The following is a 25,854-nucleotide window of genomic DNA, read 5'->3' as shown; positions in this document are numbered from 1 at the left end:
CCAGTCCAGCTATGTTAACCTGCAACCAAATCTGCAGCTCCATACAGCAATGTTACGACTTAGATTATATCTTATAACGCATAACTCTTATGTTAGCTGCCCTCAGTAGCATACTGTCTGAAATATTCCACAGCTGCATTAATTCTTTAAGTGTTATTTTTTTCCTTGGTATTCTAATTTCACCGAAGTTTACTAAACTCAACAAACTTGATATTACTTACCGGGACATTTATTCTGTCCTCATTTTCTTTCACCGAAAAATTGTTTCCTGCAGTGCCATCTTTCGCGCTTGGCTCTCCTACCTTTGCTAACGTGATGCGCATAGCGCAGAAGCGATGCTGCATTCACTTACACTCGGATATCTGAGCGTCACCGTGAAAACATAATCGGACATTTGATATTTGATTGAATTTTATTGTTTTGCCTTTGGGGTGGCACCTGGGGTGGCCAGTCTGGTTTGGGGGGTGGCCTGTACCCCCCCAGGCCACCGCGCTGGACACGCCATTGTTACCGGGGCACGATCACCGGGGACCCGTTTTTCCAGCACACACGCCCGATACCACGTGACAACAAATACGTCATTTCCTGTTGACTAAAAAAAAAAAAAAAAAAGCACCCTCTCACGGTCCTAGGGACCAAAAAATTGTCCCGCCCGATCAGCGGGCGAAGCCGCTGCTGCACGCCGGAAATGAGGCTTCATTTCCCGCAGGTCTATCTAAGCAGCCCGCTGTTTTCCAGCCCGGGGTCAAATGTGGAGCAAGGGCGCCACCCGGTGGACAAATAAAAAAATTACAACTCTAAGGCCCGTCCTGCAAAATGAAAATGAACGCTAAACATCAACGATCCCTTTGACCGTAATTAATTTGCAGTGAAAAATAGCGTTTATAATGGGTTTCAATGGGGCACAAATCGACCACTAAGCACAATAGTGTAAGTTTGTCTGTAGCTTAGCCACTGAAGCTAATTGAAGGAAGTCAGACTTGAATTTTGAAATAAAATCATATCAAACTTTTTTTTTGGAGAATTTGGCTATAGTCCATTCAACACTGTGCAAATGGCATGTAATCAAAATTTGAAAATAGCCACAAATCGACCCAAGACCCTCCAGGGGTTTTAAGTACACGCAATATTTTCACTCTCACATTTTACTCTGTACTGGAAGACTTGTTCATTTTCAAGATTCATTCATCCATCCATTTTCTTCCACTTTATCCGGAGCCGGGTCGCGGGGGCAGCAGCCCAAGCAGAGAAGCCCAGACCTCTCTCTCCCCAGCCACCTCCTCCAGCTTATCCGGGGGAACACCAAGGCGTTCCCAGGCCAGCCGAGAGATATAATCTCTCCAGCGTGTCCTGGGTCTGCCCGGAAAACCTCGCCCAGGAGGTATCCAGGGGGCATCCTTGTCAGTTGCCCGAACCACCTCATCTGGCTCCTTTCGATGTGGAGGAGCAGCAGCTCTTCAAGATTCTCTCAAATAATTTTTCACCATATAAACTAAGGTTTTTTTTATTTAGGCGTCATAGTTCTGAAGAGAGATATGTGTTTTTTAATAGGTGGACATTTCTGCCAGCAGGTTGGGGATTAAAAAGGTCGATCATGCTTGGCTAATTTGAGCAACTGTGCCAACTTTACAAAACTATACGTTTTTATACCACAACTCCCCGTTCAGCCTTAAATGCCAGAAGAAGAAGACTAGTCTCCCTAAATCTGACTCTGTTTATTACCGGAATCTGGAAAATACTGTAAGAAAGCTACATAAAGTATCAGCATTGAGTAACAATTTAAATTCACGTCCTCAGCAACAGCATTTAACAGTATTTCCATGTACTTCTTACCTTTGCAATTAACTGCAGGTTAAACGGCCCGGTGACTTGCAGCCACGATTAGGCTCATTGAGAGCAGGCATGTGCATGCAGACAGTGTTTGTTTTTACATCTGGTGGGTAACGTCCCTCCCTATATTTTTGGAACAGTACCTCTGAAGCTTGATTTAGATTTCTGCAGGAAATTTACGTTCTAACTTCAGATGTAACACCTCTTAACACTAAACCGGTCCATCATGCTGTTGTTTCCAGTTACAGCGTATATTTCCTGCTGAAGCATATTTCAGGCATAAGACAGAAACATTACAAAAATATACACCTGCAGGCCACTCTATTGTCTTTATTTGACTAAATGCACTAAATTGCTGCCACAAGCTTTTGAACACATGTACCTAATAAAGTGGCTGGTGAGTGTCCTCAGTCCCAGCTCGGATACAGATGTGTCGGTGTGTCTTTGTTCCCTGCAGTAGTGCCCTCTCCAGCTCAGTCATCATCCACATACCCCAGGACACTGTCCGAGCCAAAGAGATCATCGCCTACGTCAACACGCTGAAGACTCAGGTCAGCTATTACGCAGAGAGGCTGTCTCAAGCTGCCAAAGACCAATCGGCCAGCGGACTGGAGTGGACGCTCGCCAGTCTGGTTGACAAGGTACTAAAAGTGTTTGACGTTACGTGGGGACGCTTCATATTTCATTCATACCCTCTTCCTTTCAGACCCGTCAGCTGGTGGCAGTGTGCGGCTGCAAGCTGCTAGCTTCAGCTATTTAGGCCCTGAACGCAGTACGAGTACATCGCAACCAAAGCTTCTCCTTCCGCTGAGTCTGAACAAGTAGTGCTCCGCAATGACCAGGATACGCTGAGAGCAAAGTACAGCGGTCACAACAGCCAGTCGTCACTGCACGTGGACTGGCACGAAGAGGAGTGGGTGAGTTGATCAGCAGTTATTGGCTGTTTTCTGATTCCAGATTTTTTATTTCTTTAGCATGACAACAGACAAGCTTAGTTTCTTGGCACACATTGTGGATACAGCTTGATATCTTAACTACACTCTGAACTCTGTTTTTCTTTTCTTGTTGCTTCTTCTTCTTCTTGAGTCATCCCTCTCATGTTGATTTCCAGCTCAGGTCACTCCTTACTTTTAAGAAGTTGGAGGATTCGTGAGCAGATTTTTCCTTCACCATATCAGCCGACTTTATTCTATGAGAAAATACTCTTAAATGACTCGTCTTTAAAAAGTGTTCAGTGTTTTATGTCTGGTCTGTGTGTCATCTTTGTCTTTACAATGTTGCAGCAATACTTTAGTAATGATATGATATGATATGATATGATATACCTTTATTAGTCCCACAAGGGGAAATTTAAATGTTGGTTTAGTGTAAGCTCAGCTTTTTAACTAATGTAAGAAGTGTTATGACTGACTCGTTTTTAATACCTAAATCTGGCCTCAGTGCACAAACCTAAATGAATCGGTACATATGAAAGCGCCCAAGTCACGAGCTGAGTTCAAGGACATGGATAAAACAAAAAGGTTCAAATTTGTGCCCAAAAACCCCACAAATCAGTGTCACTGTTTTAAAATCTGCTGCGAGACCGCTCTAAATGTCAGCTTTTTCTTTACGTAAAGACTGGGGTCTGTAACATATCAGCTCGTTTCTTATTTATTAAAGAACATGCCTGACACCAGGCTTTTGAGTTAACGGCTCCATTCGATCTCTGCAAGTATTTTTAAGTATTTTTAGGTTCTTTCCAGCAGGATTTGTGGCTAGTTCTGGAGCTTGACCCTAAAAGATTTCAGTGTGTCGGTGCTTCTGCTTTCCCTGTTGTCCTTCTCTTCCGTCTTTATTTCTGTTTCTGTCAAATTTAAAAACAACTGCACTCTGAAATACACACTCTTTGCAAGATGTTGTCTAAACTAGTGGTTGGAAGGCATATTTGTGTTTGGTCTCTGATGGTTTATTTACACTTTTTGCAGGCCACGCCCACGGACTACAGCGCCATGATGAGCAACAAAGCCAAGAAGTCTATTGACTTCCTTCTGATGCAGGACACCGCCTCGACGATAGCCACGGACGTGTCACTGCAGTACCGCCTCGACATCGTCTTCTGCCAAACGGTCACCTACACATATTTTAATTATTGTATGTCTGAGCTGATGCGTTTATCCTGGAGTGACTCAGAGTGAAGGAGAAGGCCAAGAAGAAGTGTAAATATCATAGAAGCAAGGAGTTCAGAGCTCTACGACTTAGTGTCTTTATGGTATTTATGTGTGTAATGGAGACCAGGGGTTCCATTACCCTTACTTGTATTTTTATTAATTGACTGACTGATTTGTATTTAAAAACCGTAATGAAGAAAAACACACACTGGTTGATTGTGATTCTTTATTAGGCTTTTTGGGTTGTTATTTAAGTGACTCGTTAAAGGTGAAGAGACAGGGGGACTGGCCATCCTACCTGTGTCAGGAAAAGAACCTGTGTTAGAGCTGTTCACATTTAATCATTTGTCTGTAACCTAAATTAGTTGTATATGTAAAAAGAGAAGTGTTAACAGTACTCACTTTGTAAAGAGTAAAAGCAGCTCAATCACCTGCTTATGAGCTCCTGGAGAAAACCAATGTGCCAGGCTAGGGGAGTGTGTTGGAGTGATTTTGTTAAAAGTTGTCATTATTGTGCTTGGACCTTGTCTTGAACTGTATGTTCAGATATTTTCTGTTCCTCCCCCACATGTAGGATGTTGGGGATGTTACTAGCTATAGTTTTCAACTGCAGGCACAATCTATGTAAGATTCTGGTTTCCTTATTTGGTAAGGAATGTTCACTTCCTGCCCTTTATGGGCTCACCATGTAAATGGTGGACTGTTAGAGAGGTTAAGCCATATACGAGGTTGAGGGGAGATGACCCTTTTATGACTAGAGATGCGGTTAAAACGTTTGTAAGCAGGAAGTCACGTATACAGACACACATACACTCTCTCTCACTCACACACACACACACACACACACACACACACACACACACACACACACAGTGCCTTAGCTTTTACCACACAACATATGGGGTTTACAATGGGCGGTTGTGTAACTGTTTTCATTCAATAAAAGGCTGCGAGTGGAGGCTGGAGTTGGAGTTGTCTGAGTTTGGGTGTAGAGCTTGCAACTCTGAGAATCCGACCAGGCTTCCCCTGCACAAGTAAAAACCAATCGAACTCTGATTGTCTTACTTTGTTCTGAGTCAGCGAGGGCTGAAACCTAACTGTGGTTAAGGTGTTTTAATGCAGCGGTCCCCAACCGCCGGGCCACGGACCGTCGTTTGGTCGAGAGATGAGGCTCGGGTGTGAAATGTATGGTTTTCAGAGTTTTTATCGTTTTTTATCGTTATTTTGTTATCGTTTTTATCGTTAACTCTGTTTTCCTGGGTCTTTCACGTGTGTTATGAATAAATCTTCTTTTTTTCCGGTATCGGTACTAGTTTTATTTTGTTGTATTTATCTGTGACACCTTAAAGGCCGGTCCGTGAAAATATTGTCGGGCATAAACCGGTCCGTGGCGCAAAAAAGGTTGGGGACCGCTGTTTTAATGTATATAGAAGAGACTGAAGTTTATATGTTATGGAGTTATTTATAGGACTTGTTACAAATCTTCATATGTCTATGATGTGTTATATCGTGTTGGTTATATTGTAGTGGTTTCCTTATGGGGAGGGTTTTGTTTCCCTTTGGTTTGCTGACCCCCAGACTTGGTCTATTCCAGATGCTCACCTGAATCAGGTAGAGTATAACAGGAAGCCATTTGCTTTTCAGAAGGGTTGGATTCTTTGCTGTATCACCATGTGTTCTCATTAATAAAGTACATTTTACTCCAGTCTCGTGCTATTTTAGTGGAAGTGACCCATGACCGTCGGCCAAAACTGACAATATGACTATTAAAAGTCTGAGTAATACTGTAATTTTCTGCTGCTCATTCCTGTGCAATATCCCATCTGACCTCCCGTCATATTTCTTTTCAAGATTTTCTTATTTAATCACTAGTGTACATATATTTATAGATACATATATATATATATATATATATTTAGTCATCTTTTCTCTTTTACCACGTCTCTCTAATATTTTGCTCTTTACTATTTTTCTATTTTTTATTTTATTTTATTATATTTTATTATATTTTCTTCTACTGTACCATGCTGCTGAGTGACTGCTGCTCGTCAAACACATTTCATTGCAATGTTGACCCTGTGCTAACTTGCATATGACAAATAAAACTGAAAACTGATAAAACTGAAAACAGTAAAGGCAAAGGGAACACATCAAGTAAGGATTTCACACTCCCACTCACAACGGCACTTTCAAAGCATAAAGCCAAATATTTCAAAATTTCATTTTGAGGCATTTTAAAAATGAATGTGTTTGAGTTTCATTGCTCCAAAGCAATGTTTTCATATAAGCAAGATAACAACCAGTTTGCAACCATGTAAGTACAGTCCTCTATTGTGAACAGACGTGTTGGCAATCTGTCTGCGTTTATAAATTAGACAACAGTTATTTGCAGATCTTCATCAATCTGCCTGAGAGTGATTGCAGTCGGTCAGGTTGCCTCCAAGGAGGCAGTTTATTATTTTCCTTTCCTAGTTGGACAGATGGCTGTTGTTTTGTTTTTACTGTAGTGTGCTGGGCCATTAATGGCTCAGGGGCTGCAGCGTATCCGCGCCAACACCTAAGGCCAACGTGGAATCACCGGTCAGACTAACATAAAGAAAGAATCTGTTAAATTACACATTTGTATTCATTAAGTCACAGACAATGAAAACAAGCAGAAATCAAGATGTAATATTTTTATAATTTTATTGATGTTAAATTAAAGTTCCAGCATAGTTATGTTATCAGTGCAAGTCACTTCAATCTGTATAGCACCAAAGGAAACAATGGTGTTTTCAAGGTGCTTCACACTGTAAGGTAACAACTTACAGTATTAAAAAGAAAACCCCAAAAGAACAAACCCCTCTGAGCAAGCACGAGGCGACAGTGGGAAGGAAAAACTCCCTTTTAAGAGGAAGAAACCTTCGACAGAACCAGGCTCAGGGCGGGGTGGCCATCTGCCGCGACCATTCCTGGGGATTTCAAAAATGACTTGATCTGATCTAAATGTAAAACTAGCTCATTTAAAGTGTCCAGTGAGTTTTAGAAAATATTTTGCTGTTGATATCACGATGTCACTATAAAGTGGAAACTTTGTTTCTTCCCTTACACCTCCCAAAAAATGCCCGCACCGATGAGAAGCACTTAGATATGCAACTTGGTTCTGTGAATATCTTTCTTTTGAAAGTTTTAACAATATCTTCATCAAGATCTTGGAAGTTTAATTGCAAGATTGTCACCATAACCGCTGCATGCTTCCATCTTTTACAGAGGGATTTGAAAACCCTCTCGCTGAGTTTCTTGAACTTCTCTGGTGGGATTTTGTCGTATCCGGCCCTGATTTCAGTCCAGATTTTCATGGTAAGCCGGTTGGAGATAGCTTCAGCACTTTCAATGCTGAAGACTGTGCCTGATTTTTTTGAAACCTGGGAAATCAGTCCTTCCACAAAGATTTCCACTGAAAGTCTGCATCTTTCTTTCTTTTCATATGATTCCAGTCTATCAGTAACTGTTACTTCCAACAGGTGTTCTTGGAATACTGAAGTAGTTATGATATTAAATATTGGTTGTTCCATTAAATTCATTGAATCCTCCTCCCCACTCCTCCCCATTTCCAATGATATTAGTGACAATTTATGTAATTTGTCACAAATATCAGTGAAAATCGCATTAGCAATGCAGTCAAAATAATTCTGCACTTTTCGGTCTAAATGCAAATCCATCCCCTTGAATTTGTCCAAGAGTAGATCCAACAAACGTTTTTGGTGAGAATGAGGGCACTTTAAAAGTTTACCAAGCTTTGAAAGCACAGCCTGAATTAATGTCTCTAACCATCTTTCAAAGTCTAAGGTTTTTTCAGGTGGCTCACAGTCTACAGAAGATCTGTGATGCTGTATCTTTTTATATGACTCCGTTTGACTTACGTTTGTTAACGGTGGGATGCTGGCTTCATGTTCAACACAGGATTTCTGCTGCTGGGGATCTGGAATTGGATTGTTTTCTGCTTTTGCAGCACTGTGTTGGTCAGCATTTTGACAGCTTTCTTCTGTGTTAGCTGTTTCTTGGCTGTTAGCATCTATATTCTGTGCTGTATCAAACTCCTGCTCAGCAGAATCGTCCAAAAATTTCACACGTGACAAAACCGTTTTGCCAGTAGTGGTGTGGACAGAACAGTTTTCATGTACAGGGGAGTTCTGGGAAGACCTCAGCGGTGATACTGCTAGTGACTGTTCACACAGGTCCATTACGTCCTCTACAAAACCTACAAGCCGCTTAGCGGTGACGCAATCCGGATAGCCTGAGGTAAGCGCTTCCAACTGCTTGTTCGAAAAACTACTGACCAAGTTATCCAAGAGGGATACCAAAGCATATACTGTAGAATTATCCCCATTGGTCTGAACTGTTTCATCATTTGTCATTGTGTTACAGTTCGAGCTTGCCATTTCACTTTTTTGTTTTTTATGTCTAAAATGTTGTTTTGTGTTAAACTCCGTGTTTGAACGTTTAAAGCGCTGCTGTCCCGCTGTGTGAATGCGTTTCAACTGAACAGCCAGGTCTATATATAAGGTCGGTTTAAGGTTTCTTTGTAACGTCACCTGACGTTTCTTTGTAACGTCAGGTGACGTTACAAAGAAACGTCACCAGTCAAAGGACTGGCCCGCCCCGTCATAACGAAAGGGGCGGGACAAATCTGTTGCTTAGCAACTGAAAAAAAGGCACACCGCGCTGAATGCTACATCCGGCCTGCGACGGTACACCGCCTCCGCACCACCGTTTAAACATGAAGTGTGGATGTTAGAAGATCCCAAATATGGTGAGCTACTGGGAAATTACTCACTGTTAGGTATTTTAGTACCATGGTAGCATTTACTGGATATTGTTTTATAGTGACATTATGCAGGAAAACTCTGTCATTCAATAAGGCCCCTTTGTTTTAGTTATTTTTCTCTTTGACCCAAGAATTGATGTGTGAGAATCACAGGTTGGTACAAGGTTGAAATACCACAGAGATCACTCCCTCAGCTACATTAGTTTCTTAATCTTTTAGACGCCTGTTGAAGGCCAAATGGTTTGTTTCAGATTTCACTAATGAAAGAACTCTTCGTTTTGTGCCTTGAAAATATGTCGCTGAGATAATCACAATTGTAGCTGAACTGATACACTACACAAAGGATGCTTCTTCACCCAAGGGCAGGAAGACGCTGCCTTATCTTGGTCTGTACTGGTTTAAACTGATAATCTGCTGTCTCATGAATTTTACCCTCTATATAAACTGTTGTACTTGTGAATAAAGTTGAGTCACTTTGGGAAGACAATCTAAAGCAGTCTCTGTTTTCTTGTTCTCCCAAGCTGCTCCCGAGCTGCTCGTACTAACACGCTGAATGGCATGCTTGAATATTACTTGAGAATATATTTGACTGTGTTACAGACTAAGGGACATTCTCTGCTGATAGGTGAAGGTACATTCTCTGCTGATAGACGTCCACGCCTCGGAGGAAGTCGATCCACGGAGTAGGCCCTGGAAACAGTTTCCTTCACTCACGTTTTTGTTCTTGAGAGTGAGCGATAATAAGCGACATTTTATTGAGAAATTACAGTAGTCTGTCTACAAAAATGACCTAAATAAGACAGAAGTACACATTCATTTTTATCGTTTTGTCAACAACAGGGCGCATGAGGTTTGTTCAGTATTTGTTGTGTCTACAAGGCTCAGGCGCCCCCATGAAGTGTCTTATTTGTATAGTTGAAAGCATTATAAAGGAACGCAAAACTAAATTACATATAATTATAATTCTTGGCACTTTCTGGTGTGTGTGAGTTAGTGTTTCTCTTTATGATTTGTGGGTCCAGCATCAAATTTAGAATCCTTCCCATCACACATGAGGTCTTGAATAATCATCTTATTTTAAAGACCTCGTAGTTTGATAGTTTGCTCTCAGACTGTGGGCTTCCTTGTGGTTTTTAGGATATTTAGAAGTAGAAGGGGATCATCCTTCTGTGGAACCAGCTCCCAGTTTGAATGCAGGAGACGGACACTATCTCTACTTTTAAGATTAAGTTTCAAAGTTACCTTTTTGCCAACGCATATAGCTAGGGCTGAATCAGGTGACCATGAATCCTCCCTTAGTTACCCTGGGACTACCCTGCTGGGGGATTCCCACCATGTGTTTATACACCTCTCTGCATTCAATAATTAGTTCTTGTTCATCTCTGGCTCTCGTCCACAGTGTGTCTTTTGTCCCCTTTTTCGTCTCCTCATCCCCAAAGGGTCGCAGCGGGCCGCCCCTCCCTGACCGTGGTTCTGCCAGAGGGTGCTTCCTGTTAAAAGTGAGTTGTTCCTTCCCACTGTATTGAGGTTTTTTCTTTTTAATTGTAGACTTTCTACCTTACAATCTATACCACCTCGAGGAGACTGTTGTTGTGATTCAGCTCTGCATAAATACAATTAAATCGAATTAAGTGGGTTCAGCTGTTTTGTGAAATAAATGTGAGTGACATGGTAAGTAATAGCCTGCATGTAACTCATGGTAAGAAGAGCAATATCGCCCCCTCCTGGTTCAACCTTTTTTTCTTTGCAGTAATCTTTCCAATAATAATACATATGCACTAACCTCATGCTTGCTGTTAACAATAGCCTAAAGACACAAAATCAAGTTTAGTTTTTTCCTTAAGTTTATGTTTTTTTTTATATGGTTGGCATTTATTTTGTTTCTTTTTAATAATTATATTGATTCTATTGATTGTTTGCCAAGCACTGAGGTCTCTGCTTAGACTGTGCTACTGGGATCACTGATTTAAAAATGAGGCAAAAGCACCAAAGTTGTGCTCAAAAATAGTACAGTGAGCTACAAGCTGTTAATGTAATAACTCTAACACACTTATTGTTTTTAAATACATACATGTTTAGTTCTTTTAAACCTAATTATATATTTTTTTTTTGCAAAAGTGTCACCTAAACACCCAAATATACGTAATTCAAAACTTACTTTAATTATTACTACCCATTTGGCTGGTAACATGGACCCAGTCTGATGGATAGTTACTGAACAGATAGTCTTTTCTTTAAAGGCTGCATTCAGAGCAAATCATTGTAAAAACAAGACAAGTCAATAAAAAACAAGTAATAACTATAATACTAAACTACAATAGAGAGAAAATCCAGTAAATATAATTATATTATGTAAAAAATATACAAATATTTACCTCTAATTTAAAAAGACATTACAAGGGTACTAGTTTCATTTTAATCTCAACATAATCTAAATTGACACTAAATCAGTTTAAATATTACAGCTGAAGGTGATTTTAATAAATGTACTGCTGCTTGACTTTGTTTTACTACTGCAGTATAATTTATCATGTACAAAAGCTCCAAATGTTGTTTCTCTGACTTAATGTTCTGATGACGTTTGTGTTACTTTGCAGGAAATAGTCAGGACCCAGATGAACCTGTGCTGGAATTCAGTGTGGGTGAGTAATATGAGCATTTATGAAGGCTGTCCATGACCTGTAATTAAATTTAGCGTCATTAGTGCCACTCATTGCAAGTGACAGTGCACATGCTTTCAGCATGGAGTCTGCTCTTATGGTAGCAAAATAAATTCAGAAAATCTCCATCAAAAAGCAGCTCAGCAGCAGAAATATATATGGTCAGCTGGTTGTGAGTTAATGAGCATGTGAAATCAGTGTGAACATTTTGAAACAACAACTCTCCAACCTCGTAATTGTAAGACTGCCTGTGCAGCCACAGGAGCCTTCAGAGAGTCTTCCTGCTTGTCTCTTGGGTTGATTTGCTCGTGTTTTCTCACCCAGTCAATGACTGTAAAAGGGCTGGACTAATTGGAGGCAGGTGTAATTGATTGCACTGATATGCTAGTCTACTTATAGCCCACATTACAAACACTGCTGTGTTATTTTGTCTCTCAGTGCAGGTATGTAATGTGACAAAACCTCTAATGATCTGATATGTTTGGGATGGATGGGCTGTGAATTATATAGTGAATTGTCTTATTTTGTCGCTCTGTGCAGGCTTTCTACTTACAGGGTGGTGGGTCTCAGAGGACAATTGCTACCCCTGTTGAAGTGAACAACGTGTGGAGTGCAACTGGCTTTGTGGCATAGCTGGCTCTGGCCTTGGACTGTGTGTTTTTACTTTGTACCTAAATGGGACACTGGACTTTTAACTACTATTCATTGTGTTTATAAATAAAATTTTAGAATTTTATTGACTGTCATCTTTTTGCCCACGGTTGGTCAGACCTAGAATCTCTTTGTGTGTGTGTGTGTGTGTGTGTGTGTAACATCAACAGGGTTTTGCATAAAAGAGTGTGAGCAGGTCAAAAGGTCAATTCATTTATTGTAGTTTTATGGCAGCACCCTCTAGTGGCCTTGAAGCAAACAGTCTCCTAACTAAGCCATGGCATCTCTGGTCTCTCCTACTTTTGTGTGCTCTGCTGGAGGAGCAGCATTGGATCTAGTGATACTGAGTAAGCTGATTAGGACAGGCCTGGAGAAATGTGGTTTGCATGAAGTATCAGGAAAAAAACAACCTTGTATTGTAAAATAATAATACACGAATAATAAATACTTTTCATGACATTCAGATTTCTGGACTCACGAGTTCATAGAACATTAATGTTACGAAACATTGAGAAGTCTTAAAACTACATTGTATACTTATTATTTATTTACTTTAATCAGATTTGACTGGTATTTTTAAACATTACGTTTTTGTTCCTTCAACTATTGTATTTAAGCTTATGACTCACTCACAGTATGTTTATATAACTGCCTAAAAAACGGTGAGGATGTGGCCGCAGTGGCTGAGAAGCAAGAACTTTGCTTTTTCTTCTTTTTTTTTTCTTTTTTTTTTTTTTAATTGGGAAGCATAAATGAACATACCAGAAAACCCTGCACGAAGGAGCCATATTTGTTTTTTGTGTGTGCATAAGATGAAGCTTTAGTATTATTATTACACATATGATAAGGATGTTAGCATGCAACACACAAACTCAAGTGGTGTTGCCAAGATAGTTGCTGACTGGCAAGAAACTTCTAGAAGAAATCTGGTGACAGTCCAAAGCACAAATGAACATGTTTAATACTCGTGCAAGACCCTGTGGGAAGGTGCCAGATTGCTGTATTTTGTGTGAATCAGGAAAAGTGCACGGTGATGACTAAAGCTTATAAAACATCTCTCTCCTTATGTGTGCATATATGAGAAAGAAAATTCTGCCAAAGCAACTTTAGCTTCTTGCAAGCATCAGTACACAAAGGATGCTAACACAAAGCTAGCCAAGAACCAAGAGTGATTTTAAAGTTGAACGTATGCCGACCCCAGCAGCCAAAGGGAGCTCCGGGGAGAGCTTCTTGGGGTCCAGTGATGTGTCCTGAAGAGACGACATGAGCTCTCCCTCCTGTAGGCCCACCCCAGCAGTAGGTGCTGTCTGTCTCATTCCGAGTTAACTGCTACTCCTCTACATCTAAACGAGCCAGTTGAGGAGGTTCAGGCATCTGACAAGGGTGCCTCTTGAACGCCTCCTGGGTGAGATGTTCCAGGCATGTCCCACCAGGACAGACAGGACACACCCAGGACATGTTGGGGAGATCACAGCACTCAGCAGAGAATGCCTCAGTGTCCCCCAAATAATGGAGGAGCTGGCTCGGGAGAGTAAGGTCTGGGTCTTCTCTGCTTATGCTACTGCCACCGAAACTGGACACCAGATAAGCTCAGAAAAATGAACAACCTGTTTAAATAAAGGTTAATTTAAAAAAAATGTTTGTCATTAGCTAGTCTGTGTACATGTACTTCTTCTCCAGTGTTGAAAATGTTAAACTCACAACCTGCACATTTTCTGGTTGCATCATCAAATAAATACCCCCAAAAGTAGTCTGAGTACTTTTACACTGGTTTTATGCTGCGATATTTTCAAAGTCTTTCACTGAACACATTCAGTCACACATTGTTCATAATTTATTGGAAGTTTATTGTTTAATGTCCTGTCTAAATAACTTCAGTCACCATTTGTATTCATTAATGAATAACTGACTTCTAATATTAAAAGAAATAGAAACTGTTGTGCTGTTGTTCACGTAGAAGGGCCTGCTGCTGGATGTCCAGACTTTGTGCGTCAGCAGGAGGGTCAGGGTACAGGGTTCGAACCTCCTCATGAGATGTCGTATCTGCTGGATAAAAGCAAGCTACATCACATCTGGGATTGTCCTAGAGCTGCCCTACAGTAACAATCAACTGACTAATATATGAAATACTTGCAGTAGCACAATAATAAACACAAAGCAAAAAAGTGTTTAGTGAAGATAAAAAACCCCATCAAAGTTTTAGTTTGGATAAAGGGAGACAGAGCACCAATCTAAACAAGTCTAAACCATCTGGCACCTCCACACTTGTAAGAACAGCATGACCAAAGTGATTGTAGGAGGAAACAACCTTGACTTCCTTTACATAGCTTAGTACTGAGAATAAAACAAAAGCATGATTAGAATTATTTGTGCTTCTTCTTCTTTCGGCTGCTCCCTTTAGAGGTCGCTACAGTGGATCATCCGCCTCCATCTCTCTATTTCTAGCATCCTCCTCAGTCACACCAACCCCCTGCATGTCCACCTTCACTACATCCACAAATCCTTTCTGTGGTTGTCTGAAAACATCATCCACGGAGACTCTTGCCTGATCTCATATGTCAGCCTCTCCATCACCAGTGCAAACAAGAAGGGGCTCAGAGCCTCTCTCTGATGTAATCTCAACCCATCACATACTTCTCTGCCCCTCAGGACTTTCTTATGCAGCACCACAGTTACTCTCTTCGCACCTTATCATAGCCTTCACTCCTACCCTCTCTATGCCTCCCGTCTCCATCCTCTTCAGAGTTGCCTCACTTCCTTCTCTAATTCAATTTTCATCCAAAGTACTCCTTCTCCCTTCTCAACACACTTTCTTCACATTAGCACATTTCCATCTCTATACTTGGTTACTCTCTTCCAGCACAATTTATGTGCCTTGCCATTCATTAAAAATCATTTTCTCCTTAGTGTCCAGCCTCACATACAACTCACTACAAGCCTTTTCCTGTGCCAGTGACACCTCTCTCTTTGCTGTGCACCTAGCCTTTTAGTACTCCTTCCTTCAGCTCCCTGACTATCCCACTCTTTCTTTGCCAGTCTCTTCCTTGAATACATTCCTGAATCTGTTATTATTTGTGCAATGAAAATTAAATCAAGAAAGATTTTGCTTTTACAGTCTCACTGCAGGTTGATACATTATAAGCACGCCTGTGGTTCACATAAGCATTAAAAGCTTGTATTACTCCCTGATGTTTTGCCTGTTAGCATGTGCAGCAGCTGGAGAAGGACTCCTAGCTGAAGACAGGACAGCTTCTCGATGTGCAGATTGGTCGTCTTCTACGAAGAAGCAAAGGAGAAAAACCCCAAATTAAACAGAACAACTACTTCTAATAACAAACAGACGTCTCTCTAAAACCGTGGCAGCAGTTCACCATGTCAAATGCTTTCTTGTCGTGCACAGTGACTATAACAATCAGCCCCACTGGCTGCACTGTCCTGCAGTGACATAAGTTAATTCAGCATTGCTATAAAACAATGAGACTATTACGTTTGACCTGTACTTGCAGAATACATTCCAAAGCTTTTGTTTCCTAAAGCATTCGTCTTTCTTTGTGAGCAGTTTGTGACAAAAGAAAAGCCCAGAAACAGGCACCAGTTCAAAGGCATTTCTCAGATGATTTGCTGTAAACTTGAATACAAGCACAGATGAATAAATGTCTTGGAAAACATTGTACTGAATACATTCTTCACTACGAATATCAAATTAAGATCACACGTTAACAGCCCAGAGTTAGTATCGTGTCTTTGCCTCACCACATCTGGGGGTTAACTGGGTTAAATTCAACATAGCAGCGTCTCTAAATGACTGATTCTAAGCCTGGCACAAAAGATAGAAATCCCTGTTGTTCTGGCATCTTATGCCTGCACACATTACCCTGCTGTTCAGTGGTGCCTGACTGCAATACCTGTTTACCAGATTGTAGTGGGTCTCGTGTGAATCTGTGCAACCCATCTGAACCTCCAGTTGTCACCGCTCTTTCCTCAGACACCAACGTAAGGCTGACAGCAAACTGAACACTTCCTGTTGATCATCTGAAGCACGACAGGGGACTGAAGGCAGGGCAGGGATCAGGAAAATAAAGGTTTATAATTTGCACAAATCTTACCTTGCTGGCTGGGAATTTCATTGGGTGGTGGGTGGTTTGGTGCTGACACTGAGCAATTCTGTGAATGCATTTTTATTTATTTATAGAGTTGTCATACAGGGCAAAATGTGAAAAAATTTGCAGTCTTTGCAATGAGTTACTCAGAGTTCTAGACGAGCGCTGGCTAAAAACAGAGGAGGGCCTAGATGGCGCAAGATTTGCCAGCTTTTTCTGCAAGGTTGGGATGGGCGGAGAGGGCTGCCTCTGCAGGACGACAACTAGATTCTTTCTTTGTCATTCTTTGACAACGACACAGCGAGCTGAAGCGCTCCTGTCTTTTCAGGCTTACTGTACCTCATAATTCGACCGTGAGTCTCTCTCCACCCTGGTGGCCTGAGGTACCTTCTTAGTCTCTTTTTCCTGCCTCACCACCTTTTCCTCCTTCTGCTGACGTGTTTCAGCTTCATGGATCCTGCCTTGGTTTTTCAGCTTATGCTGCAGAGTAGATAAAACTATCTCTCAAAGTCCACTCCATTGTGATATTTAACATTACTGTTTCTCATTTTCTAAAGCTTAAAACAACACTAATTTGCTTTAAGACCAAGAGTGCAGCAGGTCAACTATCACAGTAAATATAAGGACTTTTTGTTAATAGGTTGTTGCATTTGCTTTGTAATGCTGACTTCACACAAACTGGACGGCAACACGTTTTTCAACTCGAGCAATCTAAACATCACCACAGTTAAATCAAACCAGTCGTCGTCTGATTTTTGTTATGTTTAAAAACTATAGTGTCACCGTCTGCCTGAGAAATATTCTGCTACAAGTGGGCTTTGGTATTGTTTTTCTCTCCTTCTCTCTCCCTCTATTGCCTGGGCGGAGGCCATTGTGGGCTCCCGCCTTTGGCCTACATACCTGGGAGATGGTGAACACCTGCGTCTCATTAACCAGCCTCTACTTACGGGAAGAAGTTAGACTGCTCTTTGCTGGATTGTTGCTTGACTCATGTTAGTGAAGTCCTGGCTAGGACACTAGTAATCTAGTTCTCTTGGATTTTGAATCTTGTGCTAACACGTCGTTTCCCTGTGTACAGACACCCTGGACCTGCCCTTGTTCCTTACAGAAATTCTGGTACGAGAGAGGAGTGAGAGACTGGTGAGACGCCAAGAGAGACAGAAGGAGAGTGAGTGTGTTCCCCCTGCTTTTCCCTGCAGATTCCCTGGAGACCTGATCCCTGCACCCTTGTCTATAGCACTTTGACACTGTCGCACATTTAACTTGGTCTAACACAGGGCCATATAGGTTTTTCCCCTCTTAATAATAAACAACTTCATTTAGGAATTGCATTTTGTGTTTATTTGTGTCATCTTTGTTTAATATTTAAATGTATTCATCAATTTCAGAGAAAGCTCACATACTCAATACCAACAAGAAGAAAGAACTACAAATGACTAAAGTTGCAGTGAGGAAGTGAGATCTGACTAATGACAGGAAGTAAAAAGAGTCATCAGTTCAGAGACTGTGACGGTTGAGATCGACAACAAGAAAGACGTGAGGCAGAGAAGCACGATGGATGAATTCAGATGGATTCAAATGTTTTTATCTCTGATGCTGATGATTCTGATTCCAGGTAAGGATACAGGAAACATTTTATTAGCAACAAAACTAAATATTATCAGTATTACTATGGTCAATAAACTTTACAGTAAATAAGAAAGCTGAGCATGTACTGTTGTTTTAGGGAAATATGGGACATGTTTACAGACCCGAGTCTAAAATCTTCGCTCTGATTGTAAAACTGCTGCATTCTAATTTATCTTTCATATTTCTCATCAATCTTCTCAACAGTATCTGAAACTGAAATATCCATTTTTATGAAAGTTGGAGATGACGTCACTCTGCCTTGTCTAAATGTGATAGATGAGCAGAATAACTGTGACAGTACTGAGTGGACATTTGTTTCAAGACACAAAACAACAGTAGAGCTGATCACACTTGGACAGACAAAGTCAAATCAGACAGACTGAGTGTTACAGCGAACTGTTCTCTGGTTATTAAGAAGCTCACATTTGAGGAAGTTGGTCTTTATTCATGCCTACAGTACAAATTAGGAGAAATACAAACTCTAAACGCTCTGGTTCATCTGTCTCAGGTTAATCTTTTTATTATTAGTCATTGGGAAGCACCTACAAAGAAATCCGTCACAATGAGAACCTGTTCAAACCATTTGATTTTGTGACCAAAGGTGCTGGTGTAATGACTTGTAATTGTGACAGCCCTGACACTTTGATATAAGTACTTGCTTTTGATGAATATATTATCTGTTTTGATTAAGGGACTTGCTTTTGAAGCATTGACTACTTATTTTGAGCAACTGACTTTTCTTTTTGATGAGGTGACTCACTTTTGCGAGTTATCCACCATGTTTTGCAGTTTGCACCAATTGTTTTGAGAAGAGCCTTAGTAGTGGTGCAGAGATCAATTTTGTTGTGAGAAATGCACCAAAGCAACTGAGAAAAACTGTAAGCTGCTCTGTGGTGACATATGGACAGTGTCATCACACCGTGAATTGGCTGATTAAACGTCAAGATATGAACAAAGATGACAAAGAAATACTGACCTCACAGACTGACTGCTCCACTACTGTGACCCTTTGGAAGTCTCACTATATCTATCCATCAAGATATGAGAAAATGAAGTGTGACGTGACTGATGCTAACACAGGAAGTGTGCAGCTGTTTACCTTTAGCTGTCAGACCTCAGATGAGGAAACAGGTGAGCTCACGATCAGCTGTTTAAAACAACTAAAAATAGCTAAAATATTAATTAGATGTATTTCAGGTGTTTGGGCAAAATAGCTTTTGTTGTGTTTATAATTTTGGGGCGATCGTGGCTCAAGAGTTGGCAGTTTGTCTTGTAATCGGAAGGTTGCCGGTTTGAGCCCCGGCTCCGACAGTCTCGGTCGTTGTGTCCTTGGGCAAGACACTTCACCTGTTGCCTACTGGTGGTGGTCAGAGGGCCCGGTGGCGCCAGTGTCCGGCAGCCTCGCCTCTGTCAGCTTGTGGGGATAGGTTAATTGATTAATCCAAAGTGCCCATAGGTGTGAATGCGGGAGTGAATGTGAGCGCGAATGATGTCTTTGTGTGTTGGCCCTGCGACAGACTGGCGACCTGTCCAGGGTGTACCCCGCCTCTCGCCCTATGACAGCTGGGAGAGGCTCCAGCACCCCCCGCGACCCTAAGAAGGATAAGTGGAAGCGAACGGATGGATGGATGGATGGAAGGGGAGACCTTGGCAGTACAATAATGGTAACATTTAACAATTTCAACCTAACACTCAAAAACACAAAAGAAAAGAAAACTAAGAACTAATGGAAAGAATATAACTGAAACCACAGGTAATAATAAACACAATGCCAATTTATTTGTCTCACAATCTGATACATTTGGTTTTGGGTTTTTTGCTTGTTTTTCACAGGTACATTATGATAAAGATGATGTTTCAATAAAGTATGAAAGCACTGGAGGCTCTGGTGTTTCTGTCAGATACCACTGATCCACAACATCAGCTCAGCAGAAAAAAACTGCTGTTGTATTATCAGTATAATCTTATCTAGTTTAATAGATTTAATCCTATTGTTACGGCTCTGGCCATCTTTTGAATCACAGTGGCTGGATTTTGCTGGCAGCTGCTGATTGGTTCCATCATCAAGTGGCTGTTTTAAAAATCCTCTCCAGCAGTCTCCCCGGCAGTAGCTGACAGCAGCAGCAGGCCCGTCCTTGGCCTCCAAACCATCTATGACAGATCTGGGTGTGTGATTTCAGAGAACTGCCAAGTTTTGTATTTAGTGTGTTGATACTTTGACTTTTAACTAAGCACTGAAGCAGAAAGAGAGAACTGCCTTATTATTTTCTATCATTTTTTTTCTTGTTTATTCAATTAGCGAGTTGGGGGTAGCGCTCGGCTTTTGTTTGTTTTAGATTTCTAAATGACCGTTATGGGTTTTGTAGCATGAGTTTATTGACCGTTAAATACCATTAAATCTGTATCAGTTTCTTCCTTCTTATTGCTTACAATAATGTCATCTGGAGATAAAATGTTTTTCTATTCATTTGTTATCTGCCCACAACTAGTTTTGCTCTAAATGAATGCCTGGCTCATTAGGTGTTTGTCTGGTCTCTAGATTTATTTGTCTTTTTTCATTTCCTATTTTATTTTGGTTAGTTTTCTTTCATTTCTTGGTAGCTTTACTAACACCTTTGCCAACTCTGCCGTGATTGCCTTGAGCTGGGTGTATTTACCTTCACCGGTTTCTGCCTCCCAATTTGTGTCTTGTCTTCCCTTTGCCCTTTTTAGTTTACTGCCTTTGCTGTGATAGTTTCCCTAACTAATCTTATCTTCCTTGCGTCAAGCTGGATTTTGATTTTGGGTGTCCTGTTTTTACTGTTCTTATTTTGTATTTAGCCAAAAGAAAAAAATCCACTGTGTAACTTGAATAATACCGACAGGCCTGTGACTGAAACACTGGTTATCACAAATAAGGTGTTCGTGATATATTTGTTGAATTTAATTTGCTGAACTCTAGGGTTTTAAACACTAGAGCATATTGATGAGCATATTAATATATTATATATAACATATTAATGAGCATACTTATTTACCAATTTCACAGATTATTGTTAAATGCTACTGCTGATAACCCCTGAACCACAGCCTCTATTCTCACCACTTACCGTTTTCTGTCAGAAACCAAGAGTGTTGCTACGAACCCAAAACATTTGGGGGCCTTACCTTCCCTTAATTTTTTTAGATTTTCACTTGTAACAGCAGATTCTTAAAAAAACAGTAAAATGAGCACACCACATTGTAACGAACACACTTCCTCTCCACCTCATCAGGGGGAAATTACTTAAGATTAACGGTGAGGAACTGTTGGGTTTCACTCCAATAGCATTATCTGCTATATTTCCTGTACCTGCAGTTGTAAAATCAATTCATCAATTCATTGAGTCTGACACATTAACTGTCATGCACCTTCTGATTTAAAATATTTAAAAAAGGGGAGCTGCATTATTCCAAAAAATATCTCACATTCGACTTCTTTATTCATTATTTTCTTTTCAATGTCAAACACATCAATGTCACAAATCAACTGTGAGAATGACAAAAATATGAACCTGCCAAGTCTTCATATAAATTTCCTTTAGAAAAAATGTTTCAGAAAAGCTGATTTACTCCAGCTGTGTAACATTATCATCAACATAAATGAGAGACGACTAAAAATTGCTAAATTTGTGGTGAAACATGACAAATGACAGGAAGTACAAACCGTCCTGAAGGGTCATCAGTTCAGAGACTGTGACAGTTGAGACTGAGAACAAGAAAGACGTGAGACAGAGAAGCAGAATGGATGAATTCAGATGGATTCAAATGTTTTTATGTCTGATGCTGATGATTCAGATTGTAGGTAAGGATACAGGAAACATTTTTATAGCAGTGAAATAATAATCGTATCAATATTATTACAATCACTTACCAATAACATGAATAAGACGGCTGAGCATGATCTGCTGTTTCAGGGAAGCATGTTTATAAAGTTGTTTCTAAATTGATTTTCACTCTTATTGTAAAAAGTGCTGTATTCTAATGTTTTTTTATTGGTTTTCTTCAATGAAGATTGTTGATGACGTCATTCAGCCTCGTCTAAATGTGATGACCAGAATAACTGTGATGGTACTAAATGTTTTTTTATTTCAAGAAACTAACAGCACAACTGATCAACCTTTTACTGAGCAGGATACAACACAGTGAAGTGTGAGGTGACTGATACAGACACAGGAAGAGTGCAGCCATTTACCTTCAGCCCTCAGCCCTCAGGTGAGGAAACAGGTGAGCTCACGATCAACTGTTTAAGATGACCTCAAATATTAGTTTGATAGATTTTACATTTTTAAGATCTTTTTTTCATTAACAACTTGTGAAATAATGACACACTTTTTGGTTTGCTTTTGTCATTTATTCAGCTGAAGCAAACACAACAAAGGAACCAGCGAGAAAAACTGAAAGCAGCACAAAATCAGAACCAAACACAATCAGCAATCCTTCAAAATCACGTAAGATTATGATGATTAAGCAGGAAAAACACGTTTTCTTTTAGAGTTTTAAGGAGAGTTCATACTTTAGTTTACATCTTTTTTCCTAATGAATATTATTTACATTTTGATGACAGAAAATCACTTACCTATCCTATAGGAAACATAAGATGTAACATTTGATATGATGGTGTGGTTTTGGCAGGAAACATTGTTCACTTGAGTATCATGGCTGTTAAATGGTGTGAAACGTTTTTCAAACATTAACATGCAAAAATGTTTCAAATTTGTTTTGTCTGCTTTATCGCAGCTATTTCGTGGTACATCAATGGAGCTATTGGTTTGGTCGCACTGCTGATAACAGCTGTGTGTCTCATCATAAGGAAAAGAATGAAAGGTGAGAACATTTACAGATACAACATTTGTAAGTTGTTCTATGAATGTTAGAGTTGACTGTTTTTGTCTTTCCAGGAAACAAAATGCAGAAGAATGAAAATCCTGTGAGTTTTGAAACATATAATTAAATATTCCTATATCTGCCACTAAAAAGACAATTAAATAAACCGCTCATCTTTGAGGGAGTGTTAACAAGAACTAAACTGCCTTCATAGAAATGCTTTTCCACCAGATGTAACCGCACTATTGTCTGTTTTTCAGGGACTGAGTTCAAACCCTGCAGAGACTCAAACCAATCAGAACTCGGTGAGATCACCCACTACACCCAGAGTTAAAAACACTTCTTCTTATTCTCTAAAAAATTGTAAATGCATGACACTAACTGAAAAAGCATCCAAAAGATAAGAAAGTTAGGCCAAAAATAAAATCAGTAGACCACACCATGAATCGTAAAACCTGAAGTAAGAGGTCAAAACACAAATGCAATATCTTGAGACACCATTTCTGAGAAATTAAAGTGATGAATGAAGAGTTGTTTATGTTGCATTACAGTGAGACATATTTTCAAGGATAGCTGTTGGCAAAGTAGGATCCAAGTGCAGAACTCAAATCCATGTTAAACTCAAAAAGCAGCTTTATTGCTGACCTTAGCAGGCCAAAATGCAAAACACAAAATAATTCAGGCAACACTAAAAATCTGGAAGTCACAAACTAGCCTCTAAGGAACATAGAACATAACAAAGAACAGAAGCAAACTGGGGCTTTAAATACACATGAGGAGATTAGGCCATAGTGGAGACTAGGAACTCAGTTGTACGGTGGCCCTGAGAGGCCACTGCAACTTAAGAAAACACCAGCAATAAGAAAAATGCTGCAAAAGCACACAAAACACAACGAAAAGAGGAAAAACGACAACGGATATAGGAAAAAACAGATTTCCAAAAGCACAACGTGTTTCTGGGGAGACAATAACCCGACGGACCAGTTGCAGGAACCAAAATATGCTAAGAATTGCGCTGGGAGACACTTAAAAGAAGTGGAGGATTTATCGGTTTTGTGAGGAAAGAAAAGATGAGTGGTATATGTGTTAGCCTAACTATTAGCCTAAAAATCCATCATCAGTATTATATGAATCATGATAAAAACACACCTAGCATTTTTTGCGTCCCTGCAACTGGTCCGTCGGGTTATTGTCTCCCCAGAAACACTTCCCTTTGCTTTTGGAAATCTGTTTTTTCCTATTTCTGTTTTCGTTTTTCCTATTTACGTTTTTTTTCCTATGTCTGTTACCATTTTTCTTATTTCTATTTTGTTTTGTGTGTTTTGCAGTGTTTTTTTTTATTGGTAAATGGACTGATTCTTATATAGCAATTTTCTACTCTCCCAGTGCTTTGACTACTGTAGGGGCACTGTAGGGGTGGCTGTAGCTCAGGTGGCAGAGCAGGTCAGCCACTAATCAGAAGGACGGTGGTTCAATCCCAGGCTGCCTCCTGGCTGCATGCCAAATATCCTTGGGCAAGATACTAACCCCATGTTTGCCTACTGGTGGTGGTCAGAGGGCCCGGTGGTGCCAGTGTCCGGCAGCCTCGCCTCTGTCAGTGCGCCCCAGGGCAGCTGTGGCTACAATGTAGCTTGCCATCGCCAGTGTGTGAATGTGTGTGTGAATGGGTGAATGACTGAATGTAGTGTGAAGCGCTTTGGGGTCCTTAGGGACTAGAAAAGCGCTATACAAATGCAGGCCATTTAAACAACATGCCTCATTCACCCATTCATACAAGCACTTCTAAAGGTATAGGTCAATTGAAAAATCTAAATTGCCCATAGGTGTGAATGTGAGCGCGAATGGTTGTCTGTCTCTGTGTGTTGGCCCTGCGACAGACTGGCGACCTGTCCAGGGTGAACCCCACCTCTCGCCTTATGACAGCTGGGATAGGCTCCAGCAACCCCGCGACACTAAAAAGGATAAGTGGATGGATGGATATTACTGAGGAGTCAGCATGTTTTTCTCTTCATTGTTTAGGTGGATCCTGAAGTTTCCTATGTCACCATCAGCAACACCTAGAAAACCAAGATAAGGTGTTTTGTTTAGTGATATGTTTGTTTGTTTGTTATTATTTTATCTATATATCAGACAGCTTTTTTCAGGTTCGTGTTGATGATGAAATGATGCAGTGACTTCTGCTCTACTGTCAATTTTAAAATAACATAGTTCAAGCTGTTGAAAAAAAAAGAATTTGCATTTAATGGAAAGACAATTCTTGAATATTGTTTATGGGTCCAACAGATTTAAAGAAACACCAGTTTTTGGGACAGTGCCCAGCTACATTATAATACACTTATTTTTCCTTTTTTTAAATGAAAATATAATTGGTACCAGGAGTTCTTTGCTATGGATATGAGCAGTTGCTCTAAGAGAAGGCTGGATAGAAAACATACAACTAAAACTATTGCTATTGCTAGACTATTGAACAGCACACAGTGCCATGGTCCTAGAGTTTTGAGTTGTATTTGAGTTTCAAATTTGTGTTCTGAAGATCTTCCTTAGCTTCTATTTTTATTATTTATTACCTGTTTTTACTGTTCATCTTATTTTGAATTTTTCCTCTGTCAAAAGAAAAGAAATCCAAAGTATTGAAAGGAATCTATGCTCTTTATTTTGTTCTCATTTTTATGATGATGGGTAGGTTGACAGTTGAGGTCAGGCAGGAGTCTCTGGTCTATTATGTTTGTGGACAACATTAAGAAACAGGTGAAAGACGGCCTGTAGCGGTGGAGGAGTGTTCTGGAGAGAAGTTGTGTGAATGAGAGGGAGACAGGTTTAACAGAGATGCTGCAGGGAGTAGAGGTAATATAGGTGGAGAAATTCAAATACCTGAGGTCAATGAGCCAAAGCAACATTTATGATGTTATTATCATTGTGTAACCACATCATTTCTTTAGGGATTAATACATTTTTCTGATTCTGATTATGTTTTGTTTTTGTCATCCAGCCACTGATCAGCAACATCAACTCAGCAGAGAAAACTGCTGTTATATTATCAATGTCATCTCATCTGGTTTTATAGGTAAATATAAACTAGATGAGAACTTTAAAGCAATGTTAATAGTTTTTGTGTTTCACGCTGTTGTTATTTTAATCTGATAGAAGATGTGTATTCAAGTCTTAATCCTCTCTTATAATATGAC

At 40.2% G+C, this 25,854-nt stretch overlaps 2 protein-coding genes and 1 long non-coding RNA gene across 6 annotated transcripts in view; 2 read left to right on the top strand and 1 right to left on the bottom strand.

Annotated features, from left to right (window-relative positions):
- Positions 1-25,854, bottom strand: part of LOC146652617 (uncharacterized) — a 51,367-nt gene that overhangs the window by 12,696 nt on the left and 12,817 nt on the right. The window lies entirely within an intron of this gene.
- On the top strand, positions 1,834-6,172 carry LOC146652621 (inositol polyphosphate-4-phosphatase type I A-like). Its single transcript, XM_085383099.1, has 3 exons — positions 1,834-2,471; positions 2,537-2,747; positions 3,795-6,172. The coding sequence occupies exons 1-2, from the start codon at positions 2,259-2,261 to the stop codon at positions 2,588-2,590; spliced, it is 267 nt and encodes an 88-aa protein (XP_085239225.1). The 5' UTR covers positions 1,834-2,258; the 3' UTR covers positions 2,591-2,747; positions 3,795-6,172.
- On the top strand, positions 8,003-12,857 carry LOC146652620 (uncharacterized). Of its 4 annotated transcripts, XM_085383150.1 has the most exons (5): positions 8,003-8,769; positions 9,385-9,467; positions 10,184-10,283; positions 11,382-11,426; positions 11,985-12,857. In XM_085383150.1, the coding sequence occupies exons 1-5, from the start codon at positions 8,767-8,769 to the stop codon at positions 12,075-12,077; spliced, it is 324 nt and encodes a 107-aa protein (XP_085239276.1). In that variant the 5' UTR covers positions 8,003-8,766; the 3' UTR covers positions 12,078-12,857. The 4 variants fall into 4 exon arrangements, 2 of the variants coding, with proteins under 2 accessions (XP_085239276.1, XP_085239275.1); XR_014907708.1 differs by lacking the exon at positions 9,385-9,467 and having other exon boundaries at positions 11,985-12,855; XR_014907707.1 differs by lacking the exon at positions 8,003-8,769 and having other exon boundaries at positions 8,776-9,514; positions 11,985-12,855.

This window comes from Rhamphochromis longiceps, linkage group LG15 (genome assembly GCF_057381845.1).
Source record: "Rhamphochromis longiceps isolate RC_006_pf linkage group LG15, R_longiceps_female_GT1.1, whole genome shotgun sequence".
NCBI classification, from domain to species: domain Eukaryota; kingdom Metazoa; phylum Chordata; class Actinopteri; order Cichliformes; family Cichlidae; genus Rhamphochromis; species Rhamphochromis longiceps.
This window is presented reverse-complemented; position numbering and strand designations above follow the sequence as displayed.